The following is a 26,673-nucleotide window of genomic DNA, read 5'->3' as shown; positions in this document are numbered from 1 at the left end:
TTCCCCACATCGGGGAATTAATTATATGCAACCCGCAAGCGCTGTTCTGCCCCCCCACCAAAAAATTAATCGTCATCCCAGCGCTGCACTGTCCCCTTCAGGGAACTACTCACATATGTCACCCGCAAGCACTGCCCTCCTCGTCCTCCTGTTTGTTGCGGCCGCCGGCGCTGACACTTTATACCAGTGGTCTTCAACCTCCAGATGTTGCAAAACTACAACTCCCAGCATGCCCGGACAGCCGTTGGCTGTCCGGGCATGCTGGGAGTTTTAGTTTTGCAACATCTGGAGGTCTGCAGGTTGAAGACCACTGCTCTATACTGTATCTCTATGCCCGGGCTGCAAAAGGTAAACAAAATAAACTTTAACTCACCTTCCCCGTTGGTCCGGACCTGCTTCCTGGGGACGTGAACGTCGGACAGCTGTTAGCCTATCACCAGCCGCAGCGATGTTCCGCCTCGGCCGGTGATAGGCTGAGCCGGCTTCTTACATGACAGTGGGCTCAGCCTATCACCGGCCGAGGCGGAACATCGCTGCGGTCGGTGATAGGCTGACGGCTGTCCGACGTTCACGTCCCCAGCTGTTTACCTTTTGCAGCCCGGGCATAGGGATACAGTGTAGAGTGTCAGCGCCGGTGGCCGCAACAAACAGGAGGACGAGGAGAGCAGCGCTTGCGGGTGACGTGAGTAGTACCCCGATAGGGACAGCGCAGCGCTGGGCTTCTAATTTGGGGGGAAGGGAATACAGTTATATACCGTGGAACCGCCATAAGTTACAAAAATATTGCGATACACATATTTGGCCATACCGCCCAGACCAAGGTTGTACTGCACAAACTAACCTATCCCCTTTCTTGCACTGCGCTCCAGCTCTCCTCATGCAGCTCTCCTATGGGAGGGCCGGAAATACGCGAGCGCTGTACTCGTGTACTCCCAGTGGTCAGACAAATATAGGCTATATATCCCCTATCCTATGGATAGGAAAGAAGTTAGTTTTCGCTGCTAGAGATGAGCGAACTTACAGTAAATTTGATTTGTCACAAACTTCTCGGCTCAGAAGTTGATGAATTATCCTGCGTAAATTAGTTCAGCCTTCAGGTGCTCCGGCGGGCTGGAAAAGGTGGATACATTCCTAGGAAAGAGTCTCCTAGGACTGTATCCACCTTTTCCAGCCCACCGGAACTAATTTATGCAGGATAATTAATCAACTACCGAGCCGAGAAGTTCGTGACGAATCAAATTTACTGTAAGTTCGCTCATCTCTATTCGCTGCACAACCCCTTTAAACAATATGTCAATTTCTAAATACACATTCTTTTAAGAACAGAAAACCAGCAAAAATCTGTTGGTCTAAAATTTTCAACACAGAACAGAATAGCAATATGACCAGGAATATCCCCATTTTACATAAATAAATACTTTAAAAAAAATTAAAATAAATAAATAAAAAAAAAACAAAAAAAAAAAATAATTCATAAAAATCTAAAGGCCCGGCTGAGATCTGTGATCTCCAAATAATAGCAGGTATATTTCTGTTAATCCCATGCACATACCATGCCACTTTCCCTTATATACAGTCCCAAATGAACCAGATCCTATCCTCTGTCCCACTGTGATCTGCCCGTCTGGGATTTCCCAGTCGTCGCTGGAGTCTCTACGTCCGAGTGTTTTCTGTAGGAAAAAAATTCCAGTCACATTGGTCACCATCACATTGGTCGCTTATCTTTCGTACGGAATCCAACTCACCATCCGACTCCTGTCTTCTGTGGAGGAGGAGGAGGATTTGCGCTCCCTCTGCTGACCGGGCGATTTCTGCAGAGCCTTGACGCTGGAGAGGGATCCGGGCAGGGAGGCCGGAGGGGTTGCCGATAAGCCTGGAGTTGAGCCTGTCAGCACAGAATAGACATTTTAGAAGAAATAAGGAGAAGCGGGACAGATAAAAGGCCGATAGGGATGTGATAAATGGGGACCTAAACCTGCAGGGGGCGAGACCATCTATGACACCCTCCCCCAACGGTAACCTACTAAAAAGGGGCCAGCTCCAAGGGGAAGGCAAAATATATTCAGCTTCTGTGTAGCGCCAGCATAAAGGGGTCACTCAGACCCCGACCGATAACCCACTTTAAAATGCTGGGACTGGGTGATTGGATTTTTGCTAGAAGTTGCCCGAAATTTTTACTTATGTATTAGCTGCAAAACGGAAAATAAGTGTTGACTTCATAAGACAAGTGTCAAGTATTTAATCGGTCGGGGTCTGAGTGTTCAGACTAGTGCTTCCCAACCAGTGTGCCTCCAGCTGTTGCAGAACTGCAACCCCCAGCATGCCTGAAAAACTGGCCTGATGGGAGTTTCAGTCTTGCAACAGCTGGAGGCGCGAGGGTTGGGAAACACTGGCTCAGACTGATCACAAGTTGGGAGTTGTAGTTTTACAACTGCTGTGGAGCCACATGCTGGAGATCATGGGTCTAGACCAGTGTTTCCCGAGCAGTGGGAAGCAAGCTGCTGCAAAACTACAACTCCCAGCATGCCTTCAGCTGGGAGTTGTAGTTTTGCAAGAGCTGGAGGCTTACTACTTGGAAACACTGATCTAAACCCATGGTCTCCAGCCTGTGGCTGCAAAAAAAGCATTTACAAAAAACTGCTTGGTGTGGGTTTCATGGTAAACCTGCCACGTCTTAACTCACGTTCAGCGTGGCACAGTGTGGTCTAAAACCTGGAGACATTTGGACACAACTAATATATGGGTATTGTTATGTGTGGATAATATAGGCTTACATTATAGTCTAGACCAGTGTTTCCCAACCAGGGTGCCTTCAGATGTTGCAAAAATACAACTCCCAGCATGCCCGGACAGCCATTGGCTGTCTGGGCATGCTGGGGGTGCTAGTTCTCAACAACTGGAGGAACCCTGGTTGGGAAACACTGATGTATGCGACAGAAATACCCAATGAGCTGTGTTGGCCGTTCATGTGTCTGGGAAAGCCAGGTGATCAGGGGCCCCACTAGCTGACACCCAGCTTTTCTAGCAACACAAGAAACTTTAGAACTAGACAACTCTATGCCTTCTATTTCATGTTGGGAGTTGTAGTTTTACAAGAGCTGGAGGGCTTTCTACTTGGAAAACACTGGTCTAGACCAGTGTTTCCCAACCAGGGTGCCTCCAGAAGTTGCAAAACTACAACTCCCAGCATGCCTGGACAGCCAAAGGCTGCCAAAGGCTGTTCAGGCATGCTGGGAGTTGTAGATTTGCAACACCTGGAGGCACCCTGGTTGAGAAACACTGCTCTAGACCCACGATCTCCAACCTGTGGCTCTACTGTAGCTGCAAAACTACAATTCCCAGCATGTCCAGACAGCCAAAGTTGCAGTTTTGCAACAGCTGGAGAGTCAAAAAGGTTGAGGAGCGTTGGTCTAGATCACTACAGTCCAACCTTGGATGGATCACACCACGTATCAGCATGCACAATGGGAATACAGACAGCGGTGACGTGTAGCTTTGGATAGTTAGTGGCAGCAATAAATAAAAAGAGAAAATGCAATCTAGTGAAAAGAAAGTGAAAGTGATGGTGTCGGGACCCTCATGCAGGTGATCATATACAAAGGATACACACAGAACTACAGCTAGTGCACACAGAGTGAAAAATAAAACCCAGCAGTGCCTGTGTGTGCACAACGTATACTAGATCGGGGTGATTTTAGGCAAATTTAGGGGGGGGGGGGGGGAGAATTAAAATTAAAAAATAAATTAAAATAAATAAAAAAAAAACAGCCCAACTACCTCTGCAAACATGGTCAGACTCAAAATCAAAGACTATTTCACTGGGGAGAGAATGGAGGAGTGGGCTGGGGTTCCGTGAGTGGTATTTCCGAAGGCAGCGGGTCGGCTGGACCTGGGGGGCTGCGGGAGAAACACAGGCATAAAGAAGGCAAAAAAAAAGTACGGAGAATGGGGGGATAAAGGGTTAAGGGGGGGGGTAAAGAGTAGAAGAGAGGGGATTAAAATGTAGTAGTGGAAAAGGGGAAAAAAAGGAGGGGGGCAGAATTAACAAGACATGATTAGCAAAATATTATTCCCAATAAACAGACATTAATATATTCACAGTTTATTAATTTTTTTTTTATTTGGGCCGAAGATTTTTGTTACATAGAAAGTGGAAGGGGGTTAGAACCTATATAGATTAATGCAGAATTAATGCAGATTTAAAGGGCAGGTTAACTTTTCTAATATCGTTCCATGCAGACCGGAAAAGGGGTAAAAGTGTCTGATCATGGGGGTCTGACCGACATAACGGGGGCACTCGCCACTCATTCTATGATAAACCAGTGTTGTACTCTGGTCTATAGAGAACACAGACTGCCAATTTAGAGGAAAGATCAGGAAGGGGGGCATTTTGGTTGCCTTTCCCAGCAGTCGGACCCCCCGTGATCAGAAATGTATCCCCTATCCAGTGGATAGAGAATCAGTTTTTTTAAGTGTTGGGGATACCCCTTTAAAAAGGGGTACTCCAGTGGAAAACATTTTTTTTTTTTTAATCAGCTGGTGCCAGAAGGTTAAACAGATTTATAAATGACTTCTATTAAAAAATCTTAATCCTTCCAGTACTTTTTAGCAGCTGTATGCTCCAGAGGAAATTATTTTCTTTTTGAATCTCTTTTTTTTTTTGTCTTGTCCACTGTGCTCTCTGCTGACACCAGATGCCCGTATCAGAAAATCCCCATTGCAAACCTATGCTGCTCTGGACAGTTCCTGACACGGACAGAGGTGTCAGCAGAGAGCACTGTGGACAAGACAAAAAAAGAAATTCAAAAAGAATTTCTTCTGTAGCATACAGCTGTTAAAAAGTACTGGAAGGGTGAATATTTTTTTAATAGAAGTCATTTACAAATCTGTTTAACTTTCTGGTACCAGTTTGTTTAAAAAAAAAAAAAAAAACATTTTCACCGGAGTACCCCTTTAAGTCTCCATGATTCCAGACACATTCTGCAGTCATCCTTCCCATTGTCGTGCACTAGGAAAATTGTAAGTGAGGAGGACAGATGGTAGACACTTAAGCAGTGTTTCCCAACCAGGGTGCCTCCAGCTGTTGCAAAACTACAACTCCCAGCATGCCCGGACAGCCTTTGGCTGTCCGGGCATGCTGGGAGTAGTAGTTTTGTAACAGCTGGAAGCACCCTGGTTGGGAAACACTGCACTAAAGCCATGTTCACACTGTGGGATTTTCAAACAGAATCTGCTGGCAAATTCTGCAAAACTTGCTGCGCATTGTAATGAATGGGGATTCCGCAGCATAAAGTCTACAAAAACACTGAACCTGTAAATTTTTTGTAGAATTGCAAAAAAAAATTAAAAAAAATAAAAACAACACGCAGTTTAAGGGGTATTCCAGGATTTTTATTTTTAATCAACTGGCTCCAGAAAGTTAACCAGATTTCTAAATGACTTCTATTAAAAAATGTTAATCCTTCCAATAATTATCAGCTGCTGAAGTTGAGTTGTTTTTTTCTGTCTAACAACAGTGCTCTCTGCTGACATCTCTGCTTGTCCCGGGAACTGCACAGAGTAGAAGAGATTTGCTGTGGGGATTTGCTTCTACTCTGGACAGTTCCCGAGACAGGTGTCATCAGAGAGCACTTAGACCGAAAAGAACAACTCAATATTTTCAGTACTTATGAGCTGCTGAGGTTAAGATTTTTTTATAGAAGTAATTTACAAATCTGTTTAACTTTCTGGAGCCAGTTGATACATTAAAAAAAATAAAAATAAAAATTTTCATGGATAACCCCTTTAACTCTGATTCTGCTCGAATTCCGTTCTGCACAGAAATTCCGCCATGTGAACATAGCCTAAGGCTGGGTTCTTACTGTGGAAACTCAGACCGCAAAAAAATTGTTCCACAAGCAGTTGATGCTAGCACAATGTGCGAGATTTATCAAAACCCGTCCAGAGGAAAAGTTGCTAAGATGCCCATAACAACCAATCAGATCCCTTCTTTCATTTTTAACCATGCCTATGCAAACTGAAAGAAGCGATCTGATTGGTTGCTATAGACAACTCAGCAACTTTTCCTCTGGACAGCCAAAAAAAAAAAAAAAAAGGGCAGGTAACTTTTCTAATATCGTTCCATGCAGACCGAAAAAGGGGTAAAAGTGTCTGATCATAGGGGTCTGACCGAGAGAACGGGGGCACTCGGCACTCATTCTATGATAAACCAGTGCTGTACTCTGGTCTATAGAGAACACAGACTGCCAATTTAGAGGAAAGATCAGGAAGGGGGGCATTTTGGTTGCCTTTCCCAGCAGTCGGACCCCCCGTGATCAGAAATGTATCCCCTATCCAGTGGATAGAGAATACATTTTTAAGTGTTGGGGATACCCCCTTTAAAAGGGGTACTCCAGTGGAAAACTTTATTTTTTTATTTTTTTAAATCAGCTGGTGCCAGAAGGTTAAACAGATTTATAAATGACTTCTATTAAAAAAATCTTAATCCAGTTCTTCCAGTACTTTTTAGCAGCTGTATGCTACAGAGGAAATGCTTTTCTTTTTGAATCTGATTGGTTGCTATAGACAACTCAGCAACTTTTCCTCTGGACAGCCAAAATAAAAAAAAAAAAAAAAATAAAAAAAGTGTAATACTGCTAAGTATCCTGCGCAAATTCCGCCAAAAGAATAAGCAATCTTATTCTTCCGGCAGCAAGAGGCCCTGTCGCTGAAATTCCGCAGTGTGCACAGTGCAGCAGAGTTATTTTGACATCAATGTCTGAGCAGGATATCAAAAGTATGAACCTAGAGGACTGTAGGACCAGACTACACAGAGATTGTTTGTAGTCTGTTACCATGGAGACATTTGGATCTGCATAGGAGCGGTGTATATATATATATATTTTTTATTTTTTTTTATTTTAATTAAAGTGTACCTGTCGCTTCCAAAAAATATTGAAATGTTGTAGAGAGACCTCTAAAAAGTTTTGATCGATGGGTGTTTAGACCCTTACCGACCACTATAGCGAGCAGGGAGAAGCCTTCAGCTGGGCGCTGCTTCTCTCACCCCCCTACTCTGTGTGTGTAACAGGGGATGGACGCTAAGGGTACGTTCACACGAGCAGATTTTTTTGTGGGTTTTCCGCTTCGTATTTGAAAGTGGGCGGGCTCTTCTCGGCTGTCCGCAGCAGATTTTCCGCGATGGAATTTACGCTGCAGAAAATCCACAGCGGAAAATCTGCTGTGGACAGCCGAGAAGAGCCCGCCCACTTTCAAATACGAAGCGGAAAACCCGCAAAAAAATCTGCTCGTGTGAGCGTACCCCTTAGACTGGGTTCACACTGTGGAATCACTGGACAGAATGTCTGCCAGAGATCATGCAGGCGGCTCTAGGACCACGCGGACAGTATTGCCATCCCCATAGACGGCAACGCATTTCTGAGCGGGTCGACCAAAAGATGCACTCATCCGCCCATGGGATCTCCAGCGGAAATTCCGTCCGTAGATTCCACAGTGCGAACCTGGCCTTATAGTAGCCAATCGTTATCACACAGACAGAGCTGGGAAAGAACGCACTTGGCGCAAAACTTTGCTTCTAGTGATCTAAACTTTTCGATGCGTCTCTGTAACATGTCCAAAGCTTTTGGAAGTGACCGTGCCCATTTAAGACTTTTTTTCTCCATTTTAGGTGCATTGGAGCAGTAAATGAATGGCATAAGTATACATACCCTTTAAAAAAAAGGATTTACATTCACTTAATTCTTAGATTTATTTGATTCTGGAAAAGGCAGAAGACAGCAGAAGTGGGCTACTGCAGTTTCCAGCTTTCCCAGACTCCTGAAGGTCACACAATCAAACACCAACTTAGGCCTTGTCATATGAAAATCCATGTAACTGTGGCCTAGCAACAACTCTAATAATGTTAAATTAAAGGGTATTCCTATCTCAAAGCGATGTCATATCGCTAGGATTTTTATGGGACCCTGACCCCCAAATCTGTGAAAGAACGAGTCGCATCAGTTTCACCATTTTACCCTGGAAAACAGTGCCCAGGCCACCCTGCTGTGCAGGAAATTACAGAGAGCCCCAGCCACTTAAAGGGGTATTCCAGGAAAAAAACATTTTTATATATCTCAACTGGCTCCAGAAAGTTTTACAAATCTGTTTATTACTTCTATTAAAAAAATCTTATTCCTTTCAGTACTTATGAGCTGCTGAAGTTGAGTTGTTCTTTTCTGTCTAAGTGCTCTCTGATGACCCCTGTCTCGGGAACTGTTCAGAGTAGAAGCAGATCCCCATAGCAAACCTCTTCTACTCTGTGCAGTTCCTGAGACAAGCAGAGATGTCAGCAGAGAGCACTGTTGCCAGACAGAAAAGGACAACTCAACTTCAGCAGCTGATAATTATTGGAAGGACTGTCTGGCAACAGTGCTCTCTGCTGACATCTCTGCTTGTCTCGGGAACTGCACAGAGTAGAAGATATTTGCTATGGGGATCTGCTTCTACTCTGGACAGTTCCTGAGACAGGTGTCATCAGAGAGCACTTAGACAGAAAAGAACAACTATACTTCAGCAGCTCATAAATACTGAAAGGATTAAGATTTTTTAATAGAAGTAATTTACAAATCTGTTTAACTTTCTGGAGCCAGTTGAGATATATAAGTTTTTTCCTGGATAACCCCTTTAAATGAAGCTGTTCTGCAGTTCAGTGGGTGACCGGACACTACTAGAATGGCGCTGCAGCCCCTCCATTCTCAGGATCGGTGGAGATCCCAAAGGCAAATCCTAATGAAATGTCATCACTGTATGACAGGGTTTCCCAACTAAGGGCCTCCAGCTGTTGCAACACTACAACTTCCGGCATGCCCGGACAGCCTTTGGCTGTCCGGGCATGCTGGGAGTTGTAGTGTTGCAACAGCTGGAGGCACCCTGGTTGAGAAACACTGCTGTATGAGATAGGAATACCCCTTTTGAGTTGTATTTGGCCTTTAACTTGTCTGGGAAAGCTGAGTGCCGGCCACACTAGATGCGTCCCAGATTTTCTAGCAACAGAGGAAACAGCAGAGAAGCTTCAGAACTGGACAACGCAATGGCTTCTATTTTATGGGCAGGGGGAATAATAATAATAAAATTAAAATAAAATAAAAAACCTAAAAAAAATATATATGTTATGCTTAAGAAATTAGGTATAAAACGACTATAAAAAAATTAATGGTTAAAATCTAGGTTTCCATTAAAAGGGGTTAAAATACGCAATAAAAAAGGGGACATTCCAGCGTGTTAATTATAGTCGTCTACGTAACGGCACTAAGCCAGTAACCAGAATGGCAGGAAGTCTGGGAACCTAGACCGATGGTAAAATCCTCTGATGTGTACTAGACCATGAGGACACAGACAGAGACAAGTCTTACGGCTAATGGCGTGAGGATGTGAGGTCACATGGGTTGTACAGACGATGGTTAAAGAGGAGCCGTCGCCTCTCCTAAACCAGTCTCTTCTTCGTAAACACTCGTATTCTGCATAAAACAACAATGCTGGAGCCGCTTTTTTTCTTTCATCATGCCACCCCTCAATAGTTCCTCCTGGTAATGTGTGAATAACTTGACATCTAGGCGTTGCCGTTTCCTTGTCAATGAGGAGTGACCCTACACAACTACGTCGACAGTGTGTAAGGACAACAGGGTACGGTAAGGGTAATTGCAAGGGCGATTTATTGATACATTTCCAGGAGGAACAAAAAAGGAACGACACAATGGAGTAGCTTCAGAACTGTTATTGTAAGGGGAACAGAAGGATTTACTTAGAGACGTTGCAAGAGTGGATGGGTCCTCTTTAAAGTATTTACCGGTGTAAATAAGTAAGGGGGGGTCACTACTTACCTCCCTCACTGCGCTGAAGGCCCTGGTCCCGGATTAAGTCCTAAAAGAGAAAGAAAGATGGGATTCAAGTGTTTCTGTAAAAGTGACTGTTTCCCAACCAGGGTGACTCCAGCTGTTGCAAGACTGCAACTCCCAGCATGCCCGAACAGCCTTCGGCTGTTCGAGCATGCTGGGAGTTGTAGTCTTGCAACAGCAGGGGGCACCCTGGTTGGGAAACACCGCTTTATCAGGTACAACAGCTCTGAGATCTGCTGTTTTATGTAAATAATTTAAATGTTTTGCAACTTTGTCATGAACGTTGAGGTTTAATTCCTCGCCATTTTCAACACCGGCGCTTTTGGTCTGTGAATGGAAGTTGTCTGGTTCACATCCAGCAGCAGGTTTGTAAAGGTTTCCTAGCTCTGGATACAAACTTAAAGGGGTTGTCCAGTGAAATAAACAACCTGTGTATGGTGTCAAAAAGTACAATAAAGCAACTTTCTAATATAATGTTATTAGCCATAGTGCATAGTCCCTTGTAAGCTGTGATGTCACATCACAGGCTCTGACTGCAGAGAGCTCCTGGCTCTTCTCTCCCCCCCCCCCCCCCCCTCCCCTCCTGTCAGCACGGGACAAGACCAGTGATGTAATGGAGGGATCTGATAATACTGTTCATAAGATTTATGACAGATTAGATAAGGCAGCAGGAAGTCTGTTCTCAGTCACAATAGTTTCCATCAAGAATGGGCTCCCTCATAAAACTAATAAGTAGCAATATCAGCTATCTTTTACATCACTGGTATCGTACCGTGCTGACAGGAGGGGGGAGGGCAGACAGGGGCTCTGACCTCATGTCAAAGGCTTTGAATGCAGAGAGCCCCAGTCTGCCCTCCCCGCTCCTGTCAGCACGGGACAAGACCAGTGATGTAAAAGAGAGCTGATATTGCTGCTCATTAGTTTTATGAGGGAGCACACTCTTGATGGAAACTACTGTGATTGAGAACAGGCTTCCTGCTGCCTCATCTAATCTGTCATAAATCTAATGAAAAGTATTATCAGATCCCTCCATTACATCACTGGTGTTGTCCAGTGCTGACAGGATGGGGGAGGGCAGACAGGGGCTCCCTGCATTCAGAGCCTGTGACATGACGTCAAAGTTTACAAGGGAAAGGGAACAGCTAATATGGAAAATCTCTGCACTATGGCTAATAACATTATACTAATAAGTTGCTCCATCACACCGGTTGTTTCTTTTGCAAAACAATCTCTTTAAATGTTTCCATTTTGTGACACCAAACAGAGACCCAGAGCAGAAAGTGGTTACAAAGAGTGTTGCTCGCTCTGGAGGACCCCTCCGTTCTGCATTACGCAGACAACTCATCGATATAAATGGATACTGCGTAATGCTTAACTCCCCTGCGGTGGCGCTGAAGGAAATTTGAACACTTACTGCCAGGTTTCATCACAGATTACAGCTAGATGTTGGAGGATATAGCCAGGGGTACACTTTGTGATTTACAACTAGGGATAGTCCAGAGTGGAGGAAGAGCCAAGGCCAGTTTCACATGAACATAATACAGCTGCAAGTCCTGGTCTGAGTGCAGCTTTAGGGACCCCAACAGAAAGAATCATAGATCCCTATGATGCTTTAAGTTTTAGGTTATCAGACCCGTGGTCAGATCGGGGACTTGCAACATCAAAATATTGACGACTCATCACCCTGAACATCAATGTCCCCTGTGACCACTTACATCAATATTAACAGGCTCAATGGTGTTGATGTGAACATTGGGGGCAGAGGATGACCGGTCCCGCTGGCCAAACTGGTTTCTGTGGTCTTCATCTGCTGGTCGGAATGGCTGGGGAATGGGAATGGACTTGGACGGAGAACTACTTTGGAGGCTGGAAGGCCTAGAGGGAGAAAAAAAGATGATAAAAAATATATATAAATAAATATTTTAAGTTAAGAGTCCCCTGAAGAACAGAGCAAAGAAGTGAAGAGGAGGATGTCCTCTCTGTCTCCTTTAAGATGCTGCAATTAACACAGAGGGAGAAGATGAAGACATTACATGTCTCTTCTGCTGCAGCGCAGAGGAGACATGTAATGAGTGCGCAGCCAGGTACGGCTCTTATCAGCAATGTGACGCATTAAATACCGGTTTGCAGGTTGTGTAGTCTAATGAAATAAAGTGACCGGGAACTTGAGCTTTCACGGTGATAAATTAGGACATTTCTGCAATAATTCAGTGCTAATACCATCAGCAGACACAAGTGTGAGAATGTGGGAGGGATTTGGTTTGGGTTCATCTGCTCCTGCAAACATCAATAAAGTTTCTCTTTCAATGTATTTATCTATCTTTTAAAGGGGTTCTCCGGTGCTTACATATCTTATCCCCTATCTAAAGGATAGGGGATAAGATGCCTGATCGCGGGAGTCCCGCTGCTGGGGACGCCCACGATCATGCACGCGGCACCCCGTTTATAATCAGCTATCACGCCCCCTCCCATCTGCTTGCATTGAGGGGCGGAGTGCGACGTCACACGGGGGCGGAGGCGTGACGTCACGCGCCGCCGGCCCTGTAGTCGCACGTAATCAGACCCGAAGCGAACACGCTCCGGGGGCTGATTACAAACGGGGTGCCGCGTGCATGATCGCGGGCGTCCCCAGCGGCGGGACTCCCGCGATCAGGCATCTTATCCCCTATCCTTTGGATAGGGGATAAGATGTGTAAGCACTGGAGAACCCCTTTAAACAAAAACCCCAACCCTCACAAATGGGGGTAGTTAAGGGTTAAATTAACTATCCTATATTTTAAGTGGACATATAAATAACATGTGACCAAGTATTATCGAAATATCTCCAGCCGTTTGGATGTTATGCAGTAACATATTTCCCGTAGACTCGTATGGGACTTTAAACCAAAACCCCGCCCCTGGCCAATGGGAGTGAGTAAGGGTTAAATCACCTATCCTATGTTTGTTGTTGACATATAAGTAACATGTGGCCAAGTTTCATGTTAATATCTTTAGCCGTTTAGAAGTGACGTCACCACCACGCTTGCCCCCTCAATTAAAGTCAATGAGTCATAGTCTTGCATTAAGGGGGCGTGGTGTGACGTCACCACCCCGCCGCCCGCTCCAAACAAATTGTCCAAGTACCCCTTTAAAAAAAAAATTAAAAAAAAACTGGAGAGCTGACCGTCCCGCTTTATAACTTTGCTGATCTCCCGTGGTTGTGGGGCAGGGATGTTATACCTGGTTAAAGCAGTATTTCCAAAACAGGGTGCCTCCAGCTGTTGAAAAACTACAACTCCCAGCATGCCCGGACAGCCGAAGGGAATTGTAGCTTTGCAACAGCTGGAGGCAGCCTGGTTGGACAACACTGATCTAAGGGATAATTTATCTGTAATAGCATTGTATGGATGCTTGGGAGTTCGGCCCTATATCCCTCACCCCGATTATGGAGACAGTAAGATGGTGCAGTGGACTAAGTTTGAGTCTGACTTTGGGAAAGACTTTAAGGGGTACTCCGGTGGAAAACTTTATTTTTTTATTTTATTTATTTTAAATGAACTGGTGCCAGAAAGTTAAACAGATTTATAAATTAATTCTATTTAAAAATCTCAATCCTTTCAGTACTTATTAGCAGCTGTATGCTACAGAGGATATTCTTTTATTTTTAAATTTCTTTTTTGTCTTGTCCACATTGCTCTCTGCTGACACCTGCTGTCTGTGTCAGGAACTGTCCAAAGCAGCATAGGTTTGCAATGGGGATTTTCTCCTGCTCTAGATACGGGCATCGGGTGTCAACAAAGAGCACTGTGGACATGACAAAAAAGTTCAAAAATAAATCTGTTTAACTTTCTGGCACCAGTTGATAAAAAAAAATATAAATACATGTATAAAAAAAAAATAATAATAATAATAATAAAAATAAAAAATAATAATAAACATAATAATAAACATAATAATAAACATAATAATAAACATAATAATAAACATAATAATAAAAATAATAGTAAAAATAATAATTTCCACCGGAGAACCCCTTTAAACAAAGTGTAATAAGGAAGCGGAAGCCCTCCGGCTCATAGGACTATTTTCTCCAAGGATTAGAGAAAATCCACCATTTACCCGTCTCTATTAACAGATCACAGCTAATACAAGCGCCGGGGATAATCCCGAATTACACAACAGCGGCCGCAGCCAGCCGTCCGACAGATGACACACAGCAGTATTTACAGCTTGTTGCTTTTTTGGCCGTTCCTTGTATTAAGACAGAAGAATTATTTAAGGGGGAACTCCTTAAATAAACACTGGCAGCTGCAGAAAGGGGACAGAGGAGGGATTCATGGTGGTCCGGACCCCACGAGAGACAAGGAAGGGCCGCCCACCGTTCCAACACTGTGAAGCCTTACCCGCTGACATATGGGGGGGATGAGGGCGAACAGGATTCGACGGCTTGGGTGACCTCCTCGAAGGGACCTTCATCCTGAGATATTGGGTGGTGTTCAAAGAACTTGGAGACAAACAGCAAACTGGGAGATAAAACAAGAGAGTACAAGCCGAGTTGTGCAATATCCTGACAGATTCTGAATCATAGCAAAAGAGAAGCGCAACAGGATCGGCTTAAAGGGGTACTCTGGTCTTCAAATAAACTGGTGCCAGAAAGTTAAACATATTTGTAAATTACTTCTATTTAAAAATCTTAATCCTTCCAGTACTTATCAGCTGCTGTATGCTCCAGAGGAAGTTGTGTAGTTCTTTCCAGTCCTGACCACAGTGCTCTCTGCTGCCACCTCTGTCCATGTCAGGCACTGTCCAGAGCAGGAGAAAATCCCAATAGCAAACCTCTCCTGCTCTGGACAGTTCCTGAAAAGTGCAGAGATGGCAGCAGAGAGCACTGTGGTCAGAATGGAAAGAACTACATAACTTCATCTGGAGCATACAGCAGCTGATAAGTACTAGAAGGATTAAGATTTTTAAATAGAAGTAATTTACAAATCTGTTTAACTTTCTGGCACTGATTTTATTTTTTCTTCCTCCGGAGTACCCCTTTAATTACCATTGACTTTGTTTGTTGTGAACAGGTACAAAATCGTATGCAGATTAATTTCTTCCCCACCCCTAATTAGGTTTATTTTTTCATCACCTTCTATGATCCATATAAGCTGATTTTGCAGGACAAGTTATAATATTTGTATTTACTACTTTCACGTTACGCTCCTCAACATTAAAAAATGCAACACCAAGAAGGACAAGCAGTAAGGTTGAGCAGGTCAGGAAAGTAGCTGGTTTCGCTAAGATCTGAAAATGGGAGGAGCTTCAATGGGGTGAAACTTTTTTTTGAGCCACATGTGACCTCAGGTCAGGTCATTGGTGGTCAACTGCAAAGGAAACAGATCTTGACGATTTTTGTGCATTCAGCGTGGCAGAACCTTCCTCAGGCAACCATTAATATTCTCAATGATAGCAAGAGAGTATGTACTTCTGCACCTTGTGCACATACTTTATATTGTATAAACGGAGAGGTTTTAAACCCCTTAAAGGGGTACTCCGCCCCTAGACATCTTATCCCCTATCCAAAGGATAGGGGACAAGATGTCAGATCGCCGGGGTCCCACTGCTGGGGACCCCGGGGATCGCTGCTGCAGCACCCCGCTATCATTACTGCACAGAGCGAGATCACTCTGCACGTAATGACGGGCAATACAGGGTCCGGAGCATCGTTACATCATGGCTCCGCCCCTCGTGACGTCACGGCCTGCCCCCGTCAATACAAGTTTATGGGAGGGGGCGTGGCAGTCGTCACTCCCCCTGCCATAGACTTGCATTAAGGGGACGAGCCGTGATGTCATGAGGGGCGGAGCCATGACGTCACGCTGCTCCGGCCCCTGTATCGCCTGTCATTACGCACACAGCGATCTCGCACCTGCGCAGTAATGATAGCGGGGTGCCGCAGGGGCGATCCCCGGGGTCCCCAGCAGCGGGACCGCGGCGATCTAACATCTTATCCCCTATCCTTTGGATAGGGGATAAGATGCTGGGGCGTAGTACCCCTTTAAGGACCAGGCCAATTTTATTTTTGCATTTTCGTTTTTTCCTCCTCACCTTCTAAAATTCATAACTCCTTTATATCTCCATCTACAGACCTATATAAGGGCTTGTTTTTTACGTGACCAATGGTACTTTGTAATGAATCCTCTCAGTTTACCATAAAATGTACGGCGAACCCAAAGACCTATTTTTCTAGGGAAATTTAAATGAAAACCACAATTTTGCACATTTTGGAGGGGTTCATTTTCACACTGCACATTTTATGGTAAAAATTGATATGTGTTCTTTATTCTCTGGGTCAATACGATTAAAATGATACCCATGGTTAAATATTTTTCTATTTTTGTACCGCAAAAAAAAAAAAATCTCAAACTTTTTGTACAAAATCAGTAATATAAAATCACCCTATAGTGACCATCTATAACTTTTTTCATTTTTCCGTATATAGGGCGGTTTCAGAGCTCATTTTTTCACAGTCATCTGAACTTTTAGATCCCTTTTTATAAATTTTTTTTAAGAATACAAAGTGACAAAAAAAAAAGCAGCATTTTTTGGACTTAAATTTTTTACGTTTACGCCGTTCACCGTACGGGATCAGTAACATTATATTTTGATAGTTCGGACATTTACGCACACGGCGATGCCAAATATGTGTATAAAAAAAAAAAAATTATGCTTTTGGGGGTAAAATGGGAAAAAGGGACAATTTTCGTTTTTATTGGAGAGGGGATTTTTTACTTTTTATTTTTACATTTTTCAACAATTTTTTTATTTTTATTTTTTTATAAATTATTTTTTTTTTTTTTTTTTTTTTTTTTTTTTTTTTTTTTTTACTTTACACTTTTTATGTCCGCATAGGAGACTATCAATTGCAATCAGTTGATTGCTAATACTGGTCAGTGCTATGAATAGGGCATAGCACTGATCAGCATTATCGGCTATCTTCTGCTCTGGTCTGCTTAATCTCAGACCAAAGCAGAAGACCCGAGGAGACGGCGGCAGCGCTGCGGGTGATCAGATCATTTATTTTAACATGCGCATTGCAGCAGATGCCGTGATCTGTATTGATCACGGCATCTGAGGGGTTAATGCCGGACATAGACGCGATCATGGATTGATATTGATAGCAGCCAGGACCTGCAGCGTATGACGCTAACACCGCTCCGATGCTCGAGGTCATACACAGGACAGAAATGTACGTCCTGGTGCACTAAGTACCGCCGCACCAGGACGTAAATTTACGTCCATGGTCATTAAAGGGTTAGCCACCCTAGGGTGATTTTAGTACTTACCAGCCAGGCATGCTTAGGAAGGATCTGCGCTTGTCCTGGAGCTAAACGGCTATGTTCTAAATCAGCCATAACGCTGTGGCTCTCATTTTGTTAATTGGCCATTTCTTGTTTGAGTTCCCTCCCTCGAACTACATGTCCCATAATACCTTGTTTGTAAGTGTGAGGTCCTTTTTCTTCCTCCCACACATTAGCCACCCCACTTCTTGAAACACACCTGTGGTCCCTTTCATGCAATAGACCAGTGTTTTCTAACCAGAGTGCCTCCAGCTGTTGCAAACCTACAATTCACTGCAGAATGACCTCTGTCCCACCCAGCGGTCGCTCCACCCATTGAAGCAGACAGGCTCCCTCAGATCACCTGATTAGTGATGTAATGTCTCGGGCCACACTGCAACCTGGGAAAACCTGAGACGATTTGTATGCTGTTAAAAATGAACATTGGTCCAAAAATCACAGAAGAATTGTGAGACCACCATCAAGCACAGGTACAGACACTATATTATGAACTACACCAAACTTTACAGACCCTGTAGCATAGTCAAATAAATAATAATCCTGGAATACCCCTTTAATGTTTTAAATCCCGCAATTTCTATAACTGCACAATTTTTCCCTTCCAAGTGTTGTAATTTAAAGGTTGAGGCATATAGAACATATAGGTGCAGCATCTGGCCTTTATACACCTAGGTGTCACAGTCCCTACTGACCAGGGAATCTAGGGAGCTAAATGGCTGAGAATGGCGTTATTGACAATGCTCGTCACCAATTACAGGTGACTGGGGTAGGTTTAGCCCCTGAGCCTGCTCCATACACCCCTGCTTGACATTCGACATTCATATATATATCAAATTTTAGCAACGGGTTAATATAGGTTTATAGCTGCCAAAACATCACTTAGACCATTATAAAGAAAGGGTCTTAAAGGGGCCAGCGTTCGGAACTAAATGTTCCAAGCGCATTTTTCGCGCTGTGGAGGTTGGTCACGCCCCTCGTGATGTCATGGCCACTCCGCTCATGGCAAGTCAATGGGAGGGGGCGTGGCGGCCGTCACACCCCCTCCCATAGATTTGTATTGAGGGGGCGTGGCCATGACGTCAAAAGGCGCATGGTCAACCCCCACACCGCGAAATCAGCGTCCGGAACATTAAGTTCCGAACGCTGGACAGTACAGTACCCCTTTAAATAAGGTTGTATTGACTTACTCGAGTCGGTCGTAGTTGACGCACATGAGTGGGACCTCTGTGCTGCATCGCTGGTGGAACTTGTACCCGCACGTCTGACAGCGAAAACCCTGGAATAGCAGCTTCCGACAAAAGTCACAGAACGCTAAAGTAAAGAAGGTTTTTCGTACCTGAAAACACAGAATGATCATCAAGTCAAAAACTTTACTATATAATCCTATATAAGGGAGAGAGCTAAATAAATAATGACAGATCTAATGTTCACTGTATCAGAGTCATGTGCTCTTGTATATTTATATATATACACACACACACACACACACACACACACACACACCGGGAAAAGCAGCTTCTCTATGTTACATATATTTATAGAGCACTATTCAGACTATCGACCGTTTTGCCTTTATTGGGCTGGTATACACCCAAACCTTTGTTTTTACTGTATAGAAGAGCACAACAGACTGTACTTTCCTATATAGAGATCCCCCCAAAAAAATTATTTATATTTATTTATATATTTTATATATACCGTATATATATATATATATATATATATATATATATATATATATACATACATACATACATACACATACATACACATATACATGCACACACACTGCTTGTAAAATTATATTATATATATATATATATATATATATATATATATATATATATATTTATTTATTTTCCCCTTTATAAAATATAAATATATATATTTAATTTAATTTTTTTTTCTTTATTGAGAATATAAAACAACGGTGGTATGGTACTGAGGTTATGACAACCAGAACCCTCTCAGCATAAGGCTGGGTTCACATCACTTTTTTTCCCATACAGGAGCGCATACGGCAGGGGGGAGCTGAAACCTCGCGCTCCTGTAAGTAATTCATTTCAATGAGCCGGCCGGAGTGAAAGGTTCCGTCCGGTCGGCTCATTTTTGCCCCGTATGCGCTTTTACAACTGGACCTAAAACCGTGGTTGACCACACTTTTAGGTCCGATGAAAAAGCGCAAAAATTAGTCGACCAGACCGAATGTTTCACTCCGGCCGGCTCATTGAAATGAATTACATACGGGAGCACATAGAAAGGCATACGGGAGCGTGAGGTTTCAGCTCCCCCCTGCCGTATGCGCTCCCGTATGGGAGAAAACGTGATGTGAACCCAGCCTAACACAGAACAACTCTGGGAAGAAGGCTGCATCAGCTATATTATTATAACCCCCACATGTGCCAATGTAATGGGAATATACACATCAATATATGGTCCTTTAAACCTATCAGTGAAATTTGGTAACTGGTGGCACAGAAGCACCACATGTGTTTGTTTGTTTTTGCCCATATCATGCACACAATATTCCGACAGCACCATCTGTTATTTTAGCACAGCTGCATCCATGCCTCTTATTACTGTAACTGGGTCCTGTGATCACCAGTCTTGCCCACAGCAAAAAAAAAATAAAAGGATGAAATCACCTACCAGATCAATCCTAATCAGAGCTCCAAGACCCGACTTAGGAGTCTAATCAGTTCACCTGGGTAACCTTGGGCAGCCTAATAAGATGGCCAGGTGCAGTAATCAAACTCCACCCACCCCTCTCTGCAAAGCCAGAAGATTCATGGGAAACGTGCAGCATTAGAAAATACTTTCAGTGATGGAATTGCATCTAGTATGGCTGAAAACCCCATGCTTTCCACCACCTGCTAAAACAGGTAAGCAAGAGGCATATACAAGAACCTCTAAACTATTGTTTAACAACAGCCTATGCTGCGATGGGGTTTGCATTTTGTAGTGCTGCAGCAGCTGAAGGAGCACTAGAAGTTAAATCACTGACAGATCGAGTGTCCTCTCTGTAGTAGCGTCAGGACATTATGTACAGAGGTTAATTTCCATTGACCTGAGGTGTAAACATTACACGTCCCTCCATTGTACCTACAAAGTTATGGGTGGTGAGCGGTACGTTCTCCAGAACTTCCACGTGCAGCTCCTCCCCAGTCAGCCAGCTGATGTCTGTGTCCCAGCCGATTGGTTTCTTTTCCCTGTCGGGATACAGTGGAGATATATGCATAGGTATGAGAGACATATAGAAGATCTACTATACAGTACATGTCTGATGGGTGGGCAATGGGGGGTACCCGGTCCTGTGTGAAAAAAAGAACTGGACAGAAACCGAGCACATCATAGGGTTAATCATAGGGGGGTTGTAGGTGCTCAAGGAGAAGGAGGCAAGAAACGCAGTCACCTTTACTGAAAATGTGAATACAGGCAACACTGACAAGTACCTCAGATCCTGGCCGGCACAGACAGGCAGCAATAGACAAGACTAGTAATTAGGGCTGCACGATATAGCGTGAAAGCAATCGAATCGAGATTTTTGCTTTTTGCGATATAGCGATACGGCCTCCCGGGAAAATATGCGATTATCTGCTCGGGCTCCCGTGGCGGGGGCCGGCCAGAGCAGGTAAACACTAAATTTAAATACTAAAAGTCAGTGTTTCCCAACCAGGGTGCCTCCAGTTGTTGCAAAACTTCAACTCTTAGCATGCCCGGACCGGCAAAGGCTGTCCGGGCATGCTGGTAGTAGTAGTTTCACAAAAGCTGGAGGCACCCTGCTAGAAAAACACTGAGCTAAGAGCGCAGGGAGAAAAATAAAAAAAACTTCTGCTCACCTCGTCCCGGTCCCTGCAGATTAATCTCTGTGCGCTCCAGAGTTTCCTCTCTTCTTAGTACTGTAGGACCTTTCCCTTCTTAGCCAATCACTGGCCGCAGTGGTGTCACATGTCAAGCCAGTGATTCGCTGATGGGGAAAGGTCTTGAACTGCAGCAATACACTAGGTTTCCCCGAGTCCCGCGGGAGATTGGAAATCCGCCTGGGAAACCCAGTGTATTGCTGCAGTACAAGAATACAAGAATGCCACACGGGGGAGGAGAATGCCACACGGGGGAGGAGAATGCCACACGGGGGAGGAGAATGCCACACGGGGGAGGAGAATGCCACACGGGGGAGGAGAATGCCACACGGGGGAGGAGAATGCCACACGGGGGAGGAGAATGCCACACGGGGGAGGAGAATGCCACACGGGGGAGGAGAATGCCACACGGGGGAGGAGAATGCCACACGGGGGAGGAGAATGCCACACGGGGGAGGAGAATGCCACACGGGGGAGGAGAATGCCACACGGGGGAGGAGAATGCCACACGGGGGAGGAGAATGCCACACGGGGGAGGAGAATGCCACACGGGGGAGGAGAATGCCACACGGGTGGTGGGCATAAAATGGGTAAGTAGATGGAGGAAATGGAGGTGATTGGACATGAAATGGGGGGGGGGATTTCACCTTTTTTTTTTATTATATCGCATATCGAAATCGCAATATTTAGGCCCAAAATCGCAATCACACATTTTCCCCATATTGTGCAGCCCTACTAGTAATCCAGCAATAGATATTAGTAGACACAGAGCCCCAGCTCTCTCCCCCAAGGCCCGGAGCGCACGGACTGGCGTGGATTACGCCTGTAACGTTCGCTAGAAAGAGTGGAATGTCCAGCGCAGAGGGATCAGATCGGAGCAGTTTATTGTAAAATATAGCCTCAGTACAAGGACAATAGTAGACAAAGGCGACGCGTTTCGGCCCACCAACTGGGCCTTAGTCATAAGTAGAGATGAGCGAACTTACAGTAAATTCGATTGGTCACGAACTTCTCGGCTCGGCAGTTGATGACTTATCCTGCATAAATTAGTTCAGCTTTCAGGTGCTCCGGTGGGCTGGAAAAGGTGGATACAGTCCTAGGAAAGAGTCTCCTAGGACTGTATCCACCTTTTCCAGCCCACGGGAGCACCTGAAAGCTGAACTAATTTATGCAGGAAAAGTCATCAACTGCCGAGCCGAGAAGTTCGTGACCAATCGAATTTACTGTAAGTTCGCTCATCTCTAGTCATAAGGCCCAGTTGGTGGGCCGAAACGCATCACCTTTGTCTACTATGTCCTTGTACTGAGGCTATATTTTACAATAAACTGCTCCGATCTGATCCCTCTGCGCTGGACATTCCACTCTTTCTAGCAATATATATTGTAGTATAGAAGTTATGCACAGCGAGTCATTCCAAATGTTTCTTTAATTTATGATGACAAATTGAGATTGCAATACGTCCCAGGGATCAGACGAAGGCATGAATGCGATCTCGAAACGCATTGTCCAAAATAAGTCGATGTGCGGCGCTTCTATAAAAACAGCATTAAAGGGGTACTCCTGTGGGAAACTTTTTTTTTTTTTTATCAACTGGTGCCAGAAAGTTAAACAGATTTGTAAATCACTTCTATTAAAATATCTTAATCCTTCCAGTACTTTTTAGGGGCTGTATACTAACACGAAATCCCCCAAAAAAAATGCATTTCCTCTGATGTCATGACCACAGTGCTCTCTGCTGACCTCTGCTGTCCATTTTAGGAACTGTCCAGAGCAGCATATGTTTGCTATGGGAATTTTCTCCTGCCCTGGACAGTTCCTAAAATTGACAGCAGAGGTCAGCAGAGAGCACTGTGGTCATGACATCAGAAGACATGCATTTCTTTTTTTTTTATTTCTCTTTAGTATACAGCCCCTAAAAAGTACTGGAAGGATTAAGATTTTTTAATAGAAGTGATTTTACAAATCTGTTTAACTTTCTGGCACCAGTTGATAAAAAAAAATAAATAAAAAAATTTAAAAGTATTCAACGGGAGTACCCACATATAACAGGCAAAACTCGTAATCCAGGGATTAAAGGGGAACTCTGCAGCTCAGTGTTTGGAACAAACTGTTCCGAACGCTAGAGATGGCGTCGGTAAACTTGTGATGTCATAGCCCCGCCCCCTCAATGCAAGTCTATGGGAGGGGGCGTGACAGCGTCACACCCCCTCCCATAGACTTGCATTGAGCGGGCGGAGCTATGACGTCATGAGGGGGCAGGGCTATAACGTCACGAGCTCCCGGCGCCAGCTCCAGCGTTCGGAACAGTTTGTTCCAAACACTGAGCTGCAGAGTTCCCCTTTAACCCCTGGATTACAAGTTTTGCCTGTTATGAGGGACACTTAGGTGGGATGTGCATCGAGCCGACCACCACAGGAGCTTCTATAGACCTAAAGAGAGAAAGCACGTGTCACCCTTTCTATATAGTCTCCTGCCTAAAAACTTTTCAATAGATGAGGGATTCTGTTAGGCCATGTTCACACATCTGGAATTTCCATGGATGTTTCTGGCACGGAAATTCCGTTTCCGCAGAAAGAATGAACCTATGCATTTCCGCACGGAATGCATAGCAGTCTATGAGACGGCGCATTCCTAAGCGGTCTTCACACCTGCAGTCTCTGGAGATTTTCCGTGAGGACATTGCGGATGTGTGAACATAGCCTTAGGGATGTCCGATAGTAATGTCACGTGATAGCAGAGGTGGCTGCAGACTTTGTAAAGCCTAAGGCTAGCTTCACATCACGATTTAACCATCCGATTATCGGACCGTAAAATCAGATTGCAAAAAATCGTATACAATCGTATGTAAAAATTTCTTTGCTATCGGATTTTAAAAAAATAGAATCCAAAAAATCGTACAGATGAAAATTCCATCCGATTTTCAATAAAAATCTGATCCTGTTTTTAAAATTAAATATGTATGCCAGTGGCAATAAAGTTTTATATATTCGAAGTGTATGTGTTTTGAAGTCTACTGCGCATGTGTACAAAAAAAAAAATTTGTGCGCGATTAATCTGATAGGATTGCACAGTCACACGATTCCATGCAATTTACATAGACATCAATAATAAAAAAAAAAATCGCACAAGATTTTGATACGGTTTGGAATCTGGACGAAAAATTGTCATCAACCACGATTTTACCTCCGATCTTAAATCGTGCAAAATCGGATGCGGATCAAAACTGATGAATCTGTTGTCAGTCATTAATGAATGGAAGTCAATGGATACGACTTGGCGTGCAGAGTTGTACAATTTCCAAGTTAAAAAGCGTACCCATCAGATCCAACAAAAAAAATTTTTGTATGCAACACTCAGTACCTAATCCTGACCATGTACATCAAATTGTTATGTGTCTAGCGCCTTTATTTATTTTATTACACTTTTAATTTAGCTCACTAGTCTGAATTCCTCTCAAAGGGAGGGGGCGTGGCCTCATTGCAGGTCCCCGCCCCCTCCGTCAGTATGCTGTCTGCTCACATCTCCCCTAGCATTAGCAAAACTACAACTCCCAGCTTGTCCTCACTGACAGTAGCGGGACACAAGCTGACAGTGGGAGGATTTTTCCTGCGCTCACAGCTGTCAATCAAGGAAGTGTGTCCATGACGTAGGTGATGACTCATGGACACAGCAGAACTAGTATGTGTCCAAGCAGGCAGCGGGGGCAGTTGTTTGATAGGCTTTTTCAGTATGAAATTTTCTAATGAAAGCAATAGCAAAACCTATTGGTTATACATGCTTTACAACATATCAAAAGTTTTTGTATCTGGCAGTGCCCGTTTAAAAATCGTGAGAAGAAGTAGGATGGTAAAATTGTGATGTGAATGCACCCTTAGGTGAAAGTCGAATATGAGGCCCTCACCGACACTGAACTAAAATATGCCCACAGGAGTTAGGTAGGAAATACAGCCTTTTAAGTAGAAGCCCACAGTAAGTAGGTAGAGAATCCCCCCCATTAGGGAGGGTTTCGTATCTACTTACTGGGGGGCTTCTACCTATAAGGTCAAATTTCCCAAAAGCCCCCAGTAAGTAGGTAGTCAGATAGGTAGGAAACCCCTTATTAGGTAGATGCTCCCATTAAGTATTTTCCCCTCCCAATAAGTCCTCTCTAAAGTAAAGTAAAAAATCCCTCTCACCTTCCCTCCACTCCTGCGCTGAGGCCTCTACATCCTCCGCTTTTCCTCCAAGCCAGTGTGGTGCAGGCCCTGCCGTGTTACGAAGGAGCGATCGATGAAGAGGCCTCAGAGTGGGATCTGAGGGAAGGTGATAGGAATTCATCCCTAATCTCTGTGAGAAGACCCCCCCCCCTCCACCTTTTATTAGAAATTTTCTGTATGAAACACCTTCAAATTAAGCAACTGCACATGACTAATATTCTTACCCGTCTTGGACCCTGTACACCGCACAGCATTCTGGGATAAGACCTCGCATCATCAGCGCTTTCTTTAGACTGTCCCGTACAGTAACACCACACCGGGCCGGTACCTGCAACGGCAAACAAATCCCTCACTACAATGTGGTGCTTAAAAATAAGCGAGTGAAAGTTTAGAGGTACGTTTCAGGGTCTTAAAGGGGTACTCCGGCGCTTAGACATCTTATCCCCTATCCAAAAGGATAAGTGATAAGATGCCTGATCGCAGGGGTCCCGCTGCTGGGGACCCCCGTGATCTTGCACGCCGCACCCAGTTTAAAATCAGTCCCCGAAGCGTGTTCGCTCCAGGTCTGATTACTGTCAAAGCTCCGCCCCGTGTGACGTCACGCTCCGCCCCCCTCAAGGCAAGCCTATGGGAGGGGGTGTGACAGCTGTGATCGACAGTAATCAGACCCGGAGCAAACACGCTCCTGGGACTGATTTTAATGGGGTGCGGTGTGCAAGATCACGGGGGTCCCCAGCGGCGGGACCCCGCGATCAGGCATCTTAACCCCTCTTCTTTGGATAGGGGATAAGATGTCTAAGCGTCGGAGTACCCCTTTAGCCATCGTCCAATTGCATTATATGAAGTTAGTGCCCGCTCAGGTGTGGAGCCAGGAGAACACTCACTCACCACTGTGCGCTGTTTGTTAGGTAGGAAGACTCGAACGATAGGTTTCTGAGGAGATTTAGGGTTAATTCGGGAGAGGTCGGAGGGATTCTGTAGGACGGATAAAGATGAAGGCGCTAGAGACAAAGTGGAGGGGACAGAGGAGAGAGTCATTTCTGAAGACAGGGAAGAAGAGTCCGTGCCGTTCCCCATTGACTCCAGTAACTGCTGCTCCCTCTGCTGGAGGGCATCGAGCTTGTTTGTGTACTCTTCATAAGCCTGAGACAGAGGAAGAAAATAAATATATAAACTGATTAGTGCATGTGAAATCATAAGACATTGCCCCAGGTAGTGCTGGGCGGTATGACCAAAAATGTGTAGCACGGTATTTTTCAAACTAATGGCGGTTCCACGGTATTTGACGGTATTACTACTCCTTGGTTAGTGTGTTTGGTTGGTTTTTGATGTACCCCATTTTCCACAAACATTATTTACTGTTTAGTAATCTTTGCTGTCTGGGCATGCTGGGTGTTGTAGTTTTTCAGCAGCTGGA

The 26,673-nt window shown here is 44.4% G+C and overlaps 1 protein-coding gene across 1 annotated transcript in view; it reads right to left on the bottom strand.

Annotated features, from left to right (window-relative positions):
* Positions 1-26,399, bottom strand: part of LOC130303374 (serine/threonine-protein kinase B-raf) — a gene marked incomplete at its 5' end in the record, with an annotated part of 50,848 nt that extends 24,449 nt beyond the window's left edge. Inside the window, 10 exons of the mRNA XM_056551784.1 lie at positions 1,553-1,670; positions 1,746-1,885; positions 3,778-3,897; positions 9,858-9,897; positions 11,588-11,747; positions 14,255-14,374; positions 18,388-18,536; positions 20,307-20,409; positions 25,481-25,584; positions 26,145-26,399. Coding sequence (XP_056407759.1) covers positions 1,553-1,670; positions 1,746-1,885; positions 3,778-3,897; positions 9,858-9,897; positions 11,588-11,747; positions 14,255-14,374; positions 18,388-18,536; positions 20,307-20,409; positions 25,481-25,584; positions 26,145-26,399 — 1,309 coding nt within the window. The remainder of the gene's footprint in view (positions 1-1,552; positions 1,671-1,745; positions 1,886-3,777; positions 3,898-9,857; positions 9,898-11,587; positions 11,748-14,254; positions 14,375-18,387; positions 18,537-20,306; positions 20,410-25,480; positions 25,585-26,144) is intronic.
* Positions 26,400-26,673: the final 274 nt, after the last annotated feature.

Source organism: Hyla sarda, unplaced genomic scaffold (genome assembly GCF_029499605.1).
Source record: "Hyla sarda isolate aHylSar1 unplaced genomic scaffold, aHylSar1.hap1 scaffold_1216, whole genome shotgun sequence".
NCBI classification, from domain to species: domain Eukaryota; kingdom Metazoa; phylum Chordata; class Amphibia; order Anura; family Hylidae; genus Hyla; species Hyla sarda.
This window is presented reverse-complemented; position numbering and strand designations above follow the sequence as displayed.